The 16,032-nt window shown below is 42.9% G+C and overlaps 1 protein-coding gene across 1 annotated transcript in view; it reads right to left on the bottom strand.

Moving 5' to 3' along the window:
• The window catches only part of BTC (betacellulin), a 77,204-nt gene extending 63,814 nt beyond the window's left edge, over window positions 1-13,390 (bottom strand). The window contains exon 1 of the mRNA XM_073590650.1: window positions 13,248-13,390. Within this exon, the coding sequence (XP_073446751.1) occupies window positions 13,248-13,365 (118 nt within the window). The 5' untranslated portion in view covers window positions 13,366-13,390. The remainder of the gene's footprint in view (window positions 1-13,247) is intronic.
• Between the last annotated feature and the right edge of the window lie 2,642 nt (window positions 13,391-16,032).

Genomic DNA, 16,032 nt, shown 5'->3' with positions numbered 1-16,032 from the left:
AACAGAGAGCGGAAGAGGAGATGAAGTGGAGCCAGCGAATGATACACTGAAGGAGTGGTCAGAAAGATAGGAAGAGAACCAGGAAAGAGCAGTGTCCTTTATGCCTATTGACTGGAGCATAGAGATTAGGAGATGGTGGTCAACAGTGTCGAAAGCTGCAGAAAGGTTGAGAAGAATGAGCAGAGAGTGGTCAGTGTTACATTTTGCTATCAGAAGGTCACTGGTCACTTTGATGAGTGCAGTTTCTGTCGATAGTAGGGGGTGGAAACCGGGCTGTGAAGGATCTAGGAGGGAGTGAGTGGAGAGGTAACGGGTAAGGCGGGAGTAAACCAGGCCCTCCAAGAGTTTAGAGATGGAGGGGAGATTGGAGACTGGTCTGTAGTTATTTGTGCAGGATGGGTGTTTGAAGGAGGAGGGGAAAATGCCAGAGGAGAGGGAAAGATTAAAGATTGTAGTTTGGTGAGTATTGATGACTGGAGAGAGAGACTGGAGGAGATGTGAAAGGAAGGAGTCGGTAGTGCATGTAGTCATACGAGAAGAAAAGAGGAGCCTGGAGACTTCCCTTCTGTGAAGGGATCAAATGTGGAGCGTGAGCCAGAGGAGATGTAGGTAGGGATGGGATTCACAACACTTGGTGGCAGAGAGTCGACATAAACGCGCCTTCGTAACAAAATGCCAATACAATTATAAACTCAATGATGTCTGAAAAAGTTCCATAATAATGATATTCTAATGAAAACTGTACCCACTCAGTAAGTCAACATTCTCCGCCTAGAGAAATCTGGGCTTGGATTTAATTAGTAGCAATTAATGTAAACCTGTACCGAACACACGTCCCAGGATTAAAATTTGGCTAAAAATAGTTTCAGACGGGGAAACTGAATGTGAGCCCTAAATGCAGGATGTTCCTGTAACCACAGGTGCATTCCTGAGCATAAATCTGCCCTACCTTATTTCTCACGCTGCCTAATAATAGACTCTATTGATTTTTGCGTGGCTAAAGACAAAGAATAGCGTATTTAGGAAGTGAGTTTGAAAAAGTGAGCCAAACAGATCCTTCTTACACTATTTTCTTTAAATACTAAATTGTCCTTTTGCGGAAGTACACTATACACTAAATTAAGATTGCGTAAACATTTCATATATAGAATCTGGAAGATCGTTGATATTATACCCATGCTTTTTTTGTATGGTTGTTGGATAATTCCCCATGCCTTCTTCTGTCCCCTCCCTCGATGTCATGTGATATATGCTTTGTATTTATAGTTTTGTCCCTGGTCTAATTAGATGCTAGGACTTAATGAAATGATTGATTTGTATAGCGCTTGGTTAGGATTTCAACATGTGGTCAAATGAAGAAAGACACTACAGCTCTTAAGTTACTAATTCGGCTAGTTTGGATACTAAACAGTTAGTTTTTCTCCACCCTGAGTGTATCCCTTTTGCCATGGATATGGCTAGACACCATCGCTCCTCTGCATCCAGCTGTCAACCTTGTGAGCGCGCGCGCTGTGTCGAGGACCTGTGGATGTGGTCATGTGACTTGGTCACCTGATCGTACTCCCAGGTCATTGGTCAGTGGGATTGGCTGGAATCATGTTTTATGAATTGGATATCTTTCCCTTATTCTGGAACAAGCTGTTTTCATGATAAGTGTCATACCTTCATTATGCTTCTAATTGAAAAAATATGTGTGCATCTATTATGGATTTATATGACCCCAGTGGGATTAGCTGGAATCATGTGCTATGAATTGGATCTTTTGGGGAGCACTCTTTTTGATATGAATGTTTATAGCTATATGAATCTCTTTTAGATATCTATATCTACAAAATACCTCTATTATAGTTATCTACTATACAGACATCGAGGACATATTTCATACATATCAACTATTTGGTCTATCTAATGATCATGGTAGACAATTAAACTTCTCGTCCCTCTGTTCAGTGGCATAATTGGTGACTAAGGGTAACCTACCAGTGTGTGTTAATTCTACTCTTGGGGAAGGGGAGTATTATCTATGATTTGAATATATATTTAGGGCCTAACTAGGGCACCTAGGGTTGCTGACGTTGAGCGGGGGTGCCATACCGGTTCACAGTAGAGTGCCAACCTCCGCAGTCAAGCAGGGAGAGCCAGTAGGGGGCATTAGGGAAATACAAGCCCATACCCCTACCATTTTTTTGACTCAGGATTCGTTGTGCATAGGCATTTATATCTACATGTGCCCAAAATAACTCAAGAGGTTATTGATCATTTTACTGCACTGAATTTGCACCTTATTCACAATTTGGGTTTCACTAATTTGTAGGAAAAAAGAGCTATGAAAACACCCGGACGGCAATTGATAGTTGCTAATTGGTAAACATACTGCTCAAAAAAATAAAGGGAACACAGCCTGTTGCAAATGGAATAGTGTTCCCTTTATTTTTTGAGCAGTATATATATATATATATATATATATATATATATATATATATATATATATATATATATATTCCATTCTAGTTCCTGATAGGAATTTTATATTGATGGAGTTTTTTTTTGTACAGTGCTTTAAAAATCATTAATAAAAGTTATATTTTATAGGGCCTCTTTTTTTTACTAATGGTTTTCTCTATATACTAGACCCACTTTATGCTTATTAGGTGTTTCTCCTCACAAGCACATACTGTTAATCTGGTCCAAGTCTGAAACAAAACTGTTTATGAAAATGGCTTCTAAAAAAAAACAGAGATGTGTTCCTTAAAGGGAACCGGTCCTGTTCCTAAACACTATTAACCAGCAGGTATAGTTTTAATCTGCAGGATAATAACGTTCTAATGCCATGCGGCCACTTCTTTAAGAGCCTAACTACTGGGAGAAAATGAAATGTATTCTTCCTGGCAGCTTTCAGTCATGGTGCTGGTGCGGCTTCAGTAACCACTGAGTACCTAGTGAGCGGAGTCTGTAACCACACCCCGATACTGACTGACAGCCACCTCTGTATTTAGGCACTTCTGAGCCTGTCAGTCAGTGCTAGGGCATTGTGGCGTGGCTAAGGGTTGTATAGTCGATGGGAGGTATGTGTTTCTTTAGTACACATATGCCCTAATGGATAGCATTATACTTCTAATGTTTTGCAAGGACCTGTGGTGAGGTCACAATCACATGACTAGTCAGCTGCTGGGTTTGTGAGTGTGGCTATACCTTTATAATGTAGACTACTCCTGAAACAGAGAGCTGTATGTGGGGAGGGATAAGCCTCCTGTGTGTGCTGAGGCTCCAGGACTGAGCCTGAAGTAATGGACATTTCTGCTTTCTTTCGCCTCAGCTAAAGGCTATTTCTTTTGTTATGTGCTGCTTTATAGGTTATGCCGCAATAAACTCTAAAAGGAACATACCTCCTGATTAACTCCCATTGCACCTGAGCGAGTACAACCCCTACAGCATGCTTCCAGCCACAGCTCACTATGTACTAAACGGAGACTAAAGTCACACCGGCCGCGCCTTTAAGACTGAAAACTGAAGGCTGTTGGGAGGAATCAAGGTAATTTTCTCCTTTTAGATGGGCTTTCAGTGTAGTGGCCACACGGCTTCATTGTGCTGATTTATGGCTTCTTCCTTGCTGGAGCTTTATTTTTGCAATTGCGGATTGCACGGCAAACTGTGTTCACAGGCAATGATTTCTAGAATAATTCTTGAGACAATGCAGTGATTTATATGACCGAATCATGCTTGTTATTATTGCAGCGCTGTCTGGGATGACAAGCATTCAATAATTGACTGAGCCTTGTGCACGTTGATTTCTCCAGAATATCTCAATCTTTTGATGATATGTTCTGCATATGGTGGGATATTCATCGTCTTTGCAATTTTACATTGAAGAAAATTTTTCTGAAATTGTTTCGCAATTTTTAGACAAAATTGTTGACAGATGGTGAACCTCTGACCATTTTTGCTTCTGAGAAACTCTGCCTCTCTAACATACTCTTTTCATACAGTCATGTGAGTTAAGGCCCCGTTACACGCAACGATATTGTAAACGATATCATTGCAACGTCACCAGTTTCCAGTTTTGTGACGTTGCAGCGATGTTGAAACAACATCGTTGCGTGTGACACGTAGCAACGATCAACGACCGCGCGGCACTTAGATACCCACTGTTTACCCTGGATACCAGCGTGCTCGCTGGTCCTGATCGGGATTCCGGGTAAACAGCGGGTAACAAAGAGCCGCACGGCGCTTAGATACCCGTTGTTTACCCTGGATACCAGCGTGCTCACTGGTCCTGACCACTGGTGAGTCTGCCTATGTGACAGATCACCAGCGATCAGCTAACTACTGTATGTCCCAGCAATCCCATCCACGTTGGATCGTTGGTGGGATCCCTGGGACATTGAAGCGTGTAACGGGGCCCTTAGTTGGTAATTAACCATCCACCTGCTTTTCATTAACACCAATTACTTTTCCAGCCATTTGTTAACCCTGTCCCATCTTTTTTGAGATGTGTTTCCGCCATCAATTTCCAAACAGATTTTCACAAATGAAATGGAAAAATATCTAATGCTCCCCTTCTAATCTGATTTCTAGGTTCTGCAGTGAATAAACTATGGCTATGAGAGATTTCCAAATAATTGCATTCTTGGTTTTCTTTACATTTTACTCATTCTCCCAACTTTAGGGGGAATTAGGGTTGTACATTAGCTTTAGTCATGTTCTCAGGAGCAAAACATGCCATAGATGCTTGTATCGATCTCCCCCACAGACAGAAAATTAAGAAACTCAAAGAACCACAGCAGGTAATCAGGAAAAATTGATTTCTAGGGTTTAAAGTCTTGTGCAAAGTTTGGAAGTTACTTCTAAGGTAAATTCCTGGAGGTTTAACCATAGGGACCCCTAATGGTCGCGACAATGGGGTTCTGAACAGCCTCATCTGAGTGCAGCAGATGTTAAACATGAATCCATGCTCAATGGGCATACCGAAGGCAGCTAGTCCCACTGAGAAGGAATGGAGCAGAGGTGAGCATGCTTGTCCCCCACTGGCATTCAAATCAGAGCACACTTCTTGGGACTGCTGAGGGTCTCAATAGTTAGACTTCCAGCAATCAGGAAATATAGGGGATAGAAAACTTGCTAAAACTTGAATACACACGCTATTAGAACAAGTGGAAAGCTACAAAGGATTCACTGAAAAACAAGGGTAACAGAACTCCAGAAAGGAGTGAAACAATTCCGAAAGGATGATGTACAGGAAGAAAATCAAGAAAGATAAAAGGGGCAAGACAGCTTAGAAAAGTGAAACTGCTGGGGACGGAACAAAGGGTCAAGATTAGGAAAAGTTTACATGGGGATGTTTCGGACAGTGACTGAAGGTCATCAGGATTGTGCTTCTATGCACCAGGCTGATGACCAGAAGTGTGGCTTTACCTAGAAGCCAGACAGGTAGCGACTACTCCATTTATCTGAATGGTGGTGTGTCCAAGTATCTGCTGCAGAAATCTCCACCTTCAGATGAATGCGGCTGAAATCTAGTGACAAAAATATAACACTTTTTCCAAAATTGAATATTCCCTGAGGGTGACATGGAAAGATCCTCCATCTCACACGCATCCTTATGGCCACTGGTGTAGGATACATGTGTTTCGGTACCAGCAAATAACACAATCAAATAGTAACTATGCTAAATGAAGAGTACAAATGAAGATGAGACACTGTAATACATCTTATTAGAGAGCTACAGTCATGGCCAAAAGTGTTGGCATGCCTGAAATTTTTCTTGCAGTATTTCTCGCAGAAAATTATTACAATTACACATTTTGTTATACACATGTTTATTTCCTTTGTGTGTACTGGAACAACCCATAAAAAAAACAGAGAAAAAAAGCAAATTTCACACAAAATCTCCAAAATGGGCCAGACAAAATTATTGGCACCTTCAACTTAATATTTAGTTGCACACCCTTTGGAATAAATAAATGCAATCAATCGCTTCCTATAACCTTCAAGAAGCTTCTTACACCTCTCAACTTGAATTTTTGCCCACTCTTCTCTTGCAAACTGTTCAAGGTCTCTCATATTTGAGTGCCTACTCCCAACAGCAATTTTAAGATCTCTCCACAGGTGTTCAATAGGATTCATTGAACAGACTCATTGCTAGACACTTCAGAACTCTCCAGAGCTTTATTTTCATCCAATTCCAGGTGCTTCTTGAAGTATGTTAAGGTTCATTGTCCTACTGGAAGACCCACGGCCTAGGACACAAACCCAGCTTTCTGACACTGGGCATTACATTGCAACCCAAAATCCTGTGGTAATCTTTAGATTTCATGATATCTTGAACACAGTCAAAGCACCCACTGCCAAGAGAAAGCAAATTAACCTCAAAATATCTTTGAACCTCCACCATATTTGACTGTAGGGAATGCGTTCTATTCTTTGTAGGCCTTATTCTGTTTTCGGTAAACAGTAGAATGATGTGCTTTACCAAAATACTCTTAGTCTCATCTGTCCACAAGACGCTTTCCCAGAAGGATTTTGGCTTACTCAAGTACATTTTGGCAAACTGCAGTCTAACTTTTTTATGTCTAAGTATCAGCAGTGGGGTCCTCCTGGGTCTCTTCAAAGCATTTAATTTCATTCATATGTCAATGGATAGTTCGCATTGACACTGATGCATCCTAGAGGACAGTGTTAATTTCTCTGGCACATGATTGGGGCTGCTTATCCACCATTGGGACTATCCTGCGTTGCAATCTTGCATCAATTTTTCTCTGCCGTCCACATCCAGGGAGATAGCTACAGTGCTATGGGTTTGAAACATCTTGATTATGTCGTGCACCATGGATAACCGAACATCAAGATCTCGGGAGATGTACTTGTAACTTTGAGATTGTTGATATTCAACAATTTTTTGGTTCTCAAGTCCTCAGACAGCTCTCTACTCCTCTTTCTGCTCTCCATGCTTAGTGTAGCACAAATACACAGACACACAATGCAGATTTACTCAACCTCTCCCTATTTATCTGGTTTCATGTGGGGTTTTCATATTGCCCACACCTGTTACTTGCCACAGGTGAGTTTGAACAAGCATCACATGCTTGCAACAAAGTTGTTTACCCACAATTTTGAAAATTTTGGAACAAGGAGGTGGAATAAGATTCTACAAGTGAACAACTGGCTACGTCGATGGTGCCATCAGCAAGGATTTGGATTTCGGGCTCACGGAGTGAATTACCTATACGATGGACTACTTGCTAGAGATGGGGTGCACCTTACGAAGACTGGAAAACATGTATTTGGAAGTTGCCTTGCTATACTCACCAGGAGAGCTTTAAACTAGAACAATGTGGGAAGGGAAACAAAAGGCCAGAAAAAGTCATACACCTGACAAATACTATTGAGAACTCTGCTATTAGAAATGGAAAGGAAAAACAAAGACAAAAGAATCTAAGTAATAAAAATATTGGAGAAAGAGAAACCAATCACAAACTAAAATGTTTCTATACTAATGCACAAAGCATGGGCAACAAACAAGGAGAACTGGAACTACTAAAGCAGGAAAAGAAATATGATGACATTGGAATCACTGAAACTTGGTGGAATCTGCAGGTCAAAATTCACGCTTTTTTTGCGGATTTTGTGTGGATTCCTTGCGGATTGGCATGCGTTTTTACCACTGCGGATTTCTATAAAGGAATGGGTGTAAGAACGCATGCGGATCCGCAAAAAGAATTGTCATGCTGCTTAACATAAACCGCTGCGGATTCCGTGCGGAATTTTCCGCAGCATTTGCACAGCTATTTTTTTTCCCCACTGATTTACATTGTACTATAAATCACTTTCTGAACTGCAGCAATTTTGCGCAGAAAATCTGCTGCGGATCCGCAGCAAATCAGCAACATGTGCACATAGCCTTAGAATACAAGGAGAGAACGGAAAGGACACCATTGTAGGCATTTACTACAGGCAGCCTGTGCAAGCTGAAGATATGGATGAACTCTTTATGCATCAAATGGCCAAGTTCTCCAAAAAATATGACATAGTTGTCATGGGAGATTTCAACTATCCAGACATTTGTTGGGAATCTCTCTCAGGCAAAACTAACAGGTCAAGGAAATTCTTATCCTCTCTTGCTGACAACTTTATCTTCCAAAAGGTAAGGGAGAAAACAAGGGGAACTGCTACCTTGGATCTAATCCTTATAAACAGGGAGGAAATGGCTGAGGAGGTAAAAGTGGCTGGGACCCTAGGAGGTAGCGACCATGCTATTTTAGAATTTTGGATAACTAGAGGAGGAAGACCTGTGAAGACTCAGACGTCAAGGTTAGATTTCAGAAAGGCAGATTTTAAGGCACTCAGAAACTGAATTGGAGGGATCCAATGGCTGGATAGCCTTAAGGACAAAAATGTCCAGGAAGGATGGGAAATCTTGAAAAATGAGATTCTCAAAGCACAACTGTTAACAATTCCAATAAGATGGAAGAATAAGAAGCATTTAAGGAAACCAGGATGGAGGAACACAGAACTTAAACACATGCTAAAATGCAAGAAAGAAATGTTTATAAAATGGAAAGAGGGAGGCATATCTAAAGAAAAATATAACGCTGTCTGCAGAACCTGCAGGGCACAAATCAGATTACTAAAGCTGACAATGAATTGAGGCTTGCAAGAGATGTCAAAAGCAATAAAAAAGGATTTGGGGATATGTCAAAAGTAAAAGAAAAGTAAAAGATGCTATAGCATTTTTACAGGATTAAAATGATGAAATGGTAAGACAGGATGTTGAGAAGGCTGAACTTTTAAATTCCTATTTTGCATCTGATTTCTCTCAGAAAGGAAATGTAACATCAACTGTTCTTCACTGTCCTATTAAGGGAATAGAATAATCCAGGCTATCTATAAGCAGAACGATAGTGAGGGAATACTTAGCTAACATAAATGAATTCAAGTTTCCAGGTACAGATGAATTACACCCCAGAGTACTGAAGGAGATAGCAGAAGACATTTTTGAACCACTCTCCATAATCTTTGAAAATTCTTGAAGGAGAAGTCCCAGAAGACTGGAGAAGAGCAAATGTTGTTCCTATCTTCAAAAAGGGGAAGAAGGTGGACCCAGGGAACTAACTATAGGCCAGTGAGTCTGATTTCTATAGCAGGAAAGATCTTTGAACAAATTATTAAACAACATGTATGTAAGTACCTGGACAAGAATGAAGTGATTAAAAAGAGTCAGCATGGGTTTGTAACTAAGTCATGTCAGACTAACTTAATTTCCTTCTATGACAGACTCACTGACTGGGTGGATCAGGGAAATGCTGTAGATATAGTATATCTTGACTTCAGCAAAGCATTTGACAAAGTATCTCACACAATCCTTATTGAAAAAATGACTAGTGATCGGACCCAAAGAGTGGTCATAAATGGCTGCACATCCAGTTGGAAGAATGTCTCAAGTGGGGTACCACAGGGCTCTGTCCTGGGCCCTGTATTGTTCAACATCTTTATCAACGATTTAGATGAAGGAATAGAGGGTAAACTGATTAAATTTGCTGATGACACAAAGCTAGGAGGGATAGCTAATACTAGAGAAGAGAGAGAGAGGATTCAAAAAGATATAAACAAACTGGAGCAGTGGGCAGCAACTAACAGACCGGTTTTTAAACAGGGAAAAATGCAAAGTTCTACATCTGGGCAATAAAAATGAAAAAACCCATATACAGTATGGGAGGAATAGGGCTAAGCAACAGCACATGTGAAAAAGACTTGGGTATACTAATAGATCACAGACTGAACATGAGTCAACAGTGTGATGCAGCAGCAAAAAAGTCAAATACAAATCTGAGGTTAATTAACTGAAGCATACAGTCTAGAGATCACGTGAAGTCATTATTGCCCTCTACTCCTTTTTGGTCAGACCTCATCTGGAATACTGTGTCCAGTTTTGGGCACCACATTTTAAAAAAGACATCAATAAACTAGAGCAAGTCCAAAGAAGAGCGAACAGAATGGTGACCGGTCTGCAAACCATGTTCTATGAGGAACGGTTACAGGATTTGGGAATGTTTAACTTGCAAAAAAGAAAACTGAGAGGAGACTTAATAGCTGTCTACAAACATCTCAAGGACTGTCACATTGTAGAAGGATCATCTTTATTCTCATTTGCAGATGGAAATAGTAGAAGCATTGGGATGAAACTGAATGGGAGGAGACACAAATTAGATATTAGAAAAAACTTTTTGACAGTGAGGGTGATCATCAGTGAGTGGAATAGGCTGCCAAGAGAGGTGGTGAGTTCTCCTTCAATGGAAGTCTTTAAACAGAGGCTGGACAGACATCTATCTGGGATGATTTAGTGAATCCTGCTTTGAGCAGGGGGTTGGACACGATGATCAGGAGGTCCCTTTCAACTCTACAATTCTATGATTCTAAGTCATTAAATGGTCAGAAATTGTGACGGTATGAACACATGCCACTTCAGAGAATCTAGAGAGAAAACTGCCATAGGAGTGAATGCAAATAGCAATGCATATGTATGGCCAGTCTTCATAAAGTCTCCACCTGGATACAGTGGCCATCACACAGGACAAGATGCGGTCGGAGGAACCCCTGTTATGGAGAGAGGTTTGGGTCCAAATGATGGTATCCATATCTATCACAAATTGGTAGCATATTCTTTGAACATGGCATAAATAAGGTTGGAATGGCACTTTAACAGCTATCCGTGGAACCCTCTATTATGTCTTTACATCCTTGGAACATCAAGGCTGCATTCACACGTCGCTTTTTTTTGTGTTTGCGCTGCGTTTTTTAATGCGATTTTGCTGCGAAAACGCAAAAAAACAGCATACCATGCAATCCTATGGGATTCCGCAATGCTGTGCTAATGCTGTGGATTTTCCCGCGGCGGAATCGCATCACGGAAAAATCCACAGCAAGCTCATTATTTTGCGGAATCGCGGCGAACCCATAGGAATGCATTGTTCCGCTTACTTCCCCCATGTGGCTGTGCCCACCAGCGAAAAGTAAGCAGAACATTTGCAGATGGTACCCACGGTCCGGAGGAGAGGAGACTCTCCTTGGGGCTGTGGGTACAATATCCCTGTAAAAAATAGAATAAAAAATAAAAAATCGGGTTATATTCACCTTCCGGCGTCCTGCGCAGCCTTCCAGGACCTCAGCGATGCTTCCGTTCCCAGTAATGCCTTGCGAGACCTTTGATGACGACGCGGTCTCGCAATTACTGTAGCGGTCCCTATTCCTCGCGAGACCGCTACATTATCACGAGACCGCGAAGTCATCAAAGGTCTCGCAAGGCATTACTGGGAACGGAAGCATCGCTGAGGCCTGGGGACGCTGCACGGGATGCCGTAAGGTGAATATAACACCATTTTTTATTTTTTTTTATTATTTTTAACATTAGATATTTTACTATTGAGGCTGCATTTTGCAGCCTCAATAGTAAAAAGTTGGTCACACGTCAAAAACTATGTTTGACGAGTGTGACCAACCTGTCTATCAGTTCTCCAAGCGATGCTACAGATCGCTTGGAAAACGCTAGCATTCTGCAAGCTACAAACACTTGCAAATCGCTAGTTTTTCCCTGGGAAAATCGCGGGAATTTAAAATGCGATTTTCCCGCAGAATGGAATTCCGGAATTCTCGCTGTAACTTCCACGAGAGTTCCGCTACGTGTTCACAGAGCCTAAAGATTATTTTAATGATTATCTGACAGCATGTTTTAGTGTCTACAGAATATATTAATGCCTAGCATGGCAGTGATGTGCTATAAAAACAGCAAAATGCGTAGTGTTGTATCACTTGTATAAGCAAACACTGTGGAATCCACATCTATGTATTGTTCACATGTGCGCAGGATCCATTGTATCGCCTCTGTATGACAGCACTCCCTCACTCACGCACTGCGATTCTGTTATTATACCTGCTCTTACACGCACTAATGACCTATAAAAAGTATTTACAGACAAGAAGAAGTATAAAGACATAAGAGACAAACAATACATGGAATATAGAACTTATTACCAGCAACTGCCAACGACGAGAATAACCGTGCATACGTCTCTAATTATAATATACCTGGCTGTATGCTTCGTATGGAAATCACTACGCTAAAGGGAGAATAAGGGATCCCCATAGTTCGCTGCTGGACTGTATGGTGACTGAGCGCGGCATCCAGGCTGTCACCATCACACAGGGCAGGTTACAAAGGAGGGCTGAGCTCCGCTTATTAGAGATCACAGGCAGAACTGACAACATCCAGCACATGTGCCGCAAAATACACTGATCTATGAGAGAGAGAGAGAGATAGATGGATGGATGGATGGATGGATGGATGGATGGATGGATAGATAGATAGATAATAGAAAGATAGATAGATAGATATACAGACAGACAGATAGCTACATAGATGATAGATAATAGAAAGATAGATAGATAGATAGATAGATAGATAGATAGATAGATGGATAGATATGAGATAGATAGATATACAGACAGACAGACAGCTACATAGATGATAGATAATAGAAAGATAGATAGATGGATAGATAGATAGAGGATAGATAGATAGATATGGGATAGATGGATAGATAGATATGGGATAGATAGATAGATAGATATGAGATAGATAGATAATGAGATAGATAGATAGATAGATAGATATACAGACAGACAGATAGCTACATAGATGATAGATAATAGAAAGATAGATAGATGGATAGATAGATAGATAGATAGAGGATAGATAGCTAGATATGGGATAGATGGATAGATAGATAGATAGATAGATAGATAGATAGATAGATAGATAGATAGATAGATAGGGGATAGATAGATATACAGACAGACAGACAGCTACATAGATGATAGATAATAGAAAGATAGATAGATAGATAGATAGATAGATAGATAGATAGATAGATAGAGGATAGATAGATAGATATGGGATAGATGGATAGATAGATATGGGATAGATAGATAGATAGATAGATAGATAGATAGGGGATAGATAGATATACAGACAGACAGATAGCTACATAGATGATAGATAGATAAGTAGATAATAGATATGGAATAGAGCTCCAGCTATGAGACCCATAGTGACACATGAGGTGACAGCCCCTCCAGCACTGTACAGTCAGTAGTGACATATATAGCAGCACTATACAGCGCACAGGGAGACAGGGCAGCCCCCACACACAGCCGCTGTGTCCCTCACCTCAGCCGGACCATAGTTTCCTTCTTACCGAGTAGTAGGGTCAGCAGCACCGGGGCGTCCATCAGTGTAGCCTGCCTGGCACATGGGGGGTGGTCGCCCGGCAGGCAGAGGCTTCCAGAGTGCAGCAGCGTGTCCCACTGTGGCATACAGGCAGCTAGGAGCAGGGAGGTGACCTGCAGGGCTGCTTCTATCCGGGTGACACGCCCCTCCCCTGTCACTTGTGACAGCCCTGCCCAACACTGCCCAAAACAGACACACCGTGCGCTGCCTGTGCATGGCGGCAGCCAGCTCCCTGCAGCTCTGCTCAGGAGGAGTCCTGCTTCCAGGGCTTCCGGGACTCTGCATCTATGGTCCTGAGGCATTCATCTCGGAACTATAAGTGACGGCCCAGAGACTTCCATAGTGCAGGGGCAAAGCATTCCTGCTGCTACTGATGTGGTACCCCTATGTCAGAGGCGTAGCTAGGGTTTTGGATAGGGGGGTCGAAACTTCTGAGTGGTCCCCTAACCAGGTAACCCTTGATTACAACTCAGTGACGCACCCTAATAGTGGATGTAGGAGAATCTCAGCAGATGACTGTGATTTTACTGAAAATAATCTCTATATAAAGACCAATATAGATATCACCGCCATATGGTCAGTGATAAATACCAGTCCTACAAAACATATAAGAGATCACAGTAGAGTTACAGATAGTATCTTACCGCTGACATTCTTTCTGATGGAATCGGTCACTTTTCACATCTTTTCCATCTGGCCCAGACCAACAATGAAAATTCTCCAGCCAGGACTCGGCTACAGAGAATACAACAAAAACACGTTTCACTTCTCATATTCCAGCCCCATCACCATCTATCCCCAACCTGCACAAACCCCTCATCTTACTGACATCCCAATGCTGAGCCTCTGCTGCCGTATGTGTCCCTATTACTGCACCTGATACCCCAATACTGAGCCTCTGCTGCCGTATGTGTCCCTATTACTGCACCTGATACCCCAATGCTGAGCCGCTGCTGCCGTATGTGTCCCTATTACTGCACCTGATACCCCAATGCTGAGCCTCTGCTGCCGTATGTGTCCCTATTACTGCACCTGATACCCCAATACTGAGCCTCTGCTGCCGTATGTGTCCCTATTACTGCACCTGATACCCCAATGCTGAGCCGCTGCTGCCGTATGTGTCCCTATTACTGCACCTGATACCCCAATGCTGAGCCTCTGCTGCCGTATGTGTCCCTATTACTGCACCTGATACCCCAATACTGAGCCGCTGCTGCCGTATGTGTCCCTATTACTGCACCTGATACCCCAATACTGAGCCGCTGCTGCATGTGTCCCTATTACTGCACCTGATACCCCAATACTGAGCCTCTGCTGCCGTATGTGTCCCTATTACTGCACCTGATACCCCAATACTGAGCCGCTGCTGCATGTGTCCCTATTACTGCACCTGATACCCCAATACTGAGCCTCTGCTGCCGTATGTGTCCCTATTACTGCACCTGATACCCCAATGCTGAGCCGCTGCTGCCGTATGTGTCCCTATTACTGCACCTGATACCCCAATGCTGAGCCTCTGCTGCCGTATGTGTCCCTATTACTGCACCTGATACCCCAATACTGAGCCTCTGCTGCCGTATGTGTCCCTATTACTGCACCTGATACCCCAATGCTGAGCCGCTGCTGCCGTATGTGTCCCTATTACTGCACCTGATACCCCAATGCTGAGCCTCTGCTGCCGTATGTGTCCCTATTACTGCACCTGATACCCCAATACTGAGCCGCTGCTGCCGTATGTGTCCCTATTACTGCACCTGATACCCCAATACTGAGCCGCTGCTGCATGTGTCCCTATTACTGCACCTGATACCCCAATACTGAGCCTCTGCTGCCGTATGTGTCCCTATTACTGCACCTGATACCCCAATACTGAGCCGCTGCTGCATGTGTCCCTATTACTGCACCTGATACCCCAATACTGAGCCTCTGCTGCCGTATGTGTCCCTATTACTGCACCTGATACCCCAATGCTGAGCCGCTGCTGCCGTATGTGTCCCTATTACTGCACCTGATACCCCAATGCTGAGCCTCTGCTGCCGTATGTGTCCCTATTACTGCACCTGATACCCCAATACTGAGCCTCTGCTGCCGTATGTGTCCCTATTACTGCACCTGATACCCCAATGCTGAGCCGCTGCTGCCGTATGTGTCCCTATTACTGCACCTGATACCCCAATGCTGAGCCTCTGCTGCCGTATGTGTCCCTATTACTGCACCTGATACCCCAATACTGAGCCGCTGCTGCCGTATGTGTCCCTATTACTGCACCTGATACCCCAATACTGAGCCGCTGCTGCATGTGTCCCTATTACTGCACCTGATACCCCAATACTGAGCCTCTGCTGCCGTATGTGTCCCTATTACTGCACCTGATACCCCAATACTGAGCCGCTGCTGCATGTGTCCCTATTACTGCACCTGATACCCCAATACTGAGCCTCTGCTGCCGTATGTGTCCCTATTACTGCACCTGATACCCCAATACTGAGCCGCTGCTGCCGTATGTGTCCCTATTACTGCACCTGATACCCCAATACTGAGCCGCTGCTGCCGTATGTGTCCCTATTACTGCACCTGATACCCCAATACTGAGCCTCTGCTGCCGTATGTGTCCCTATTACTGCACCTGATACCCCAATGCTGAGCCTCTGCTGCCGTATGTGTCCCTATTACTACACCTGATACCCCAATGCTGAGCCGCTGCTGCCATATGTGCCCCTATTATTCCACCTGATACCCCAATACTGAGCCTC

The sequence above is a fragment of the Dendrobates tinctorius genome, unplaced genomic scaffold, assembly GCF_039654945.1.
Source record: "Dendrobates tinctorius isolate UK_male_01 unplaced genomic scaffold, ASM3965494v1 ptg000011l, whole genome shotgun sequence".
NCBI classification, from domain to species: Eukaryota; Metazoa; Chordata; class Amphibia; order Anura; family Dendrobatidae; genus Dendrobates; species Dendrobates tinctorius.
This window is presented reverse-complemented; position numbering and strand designations above follow the sequence as displayed.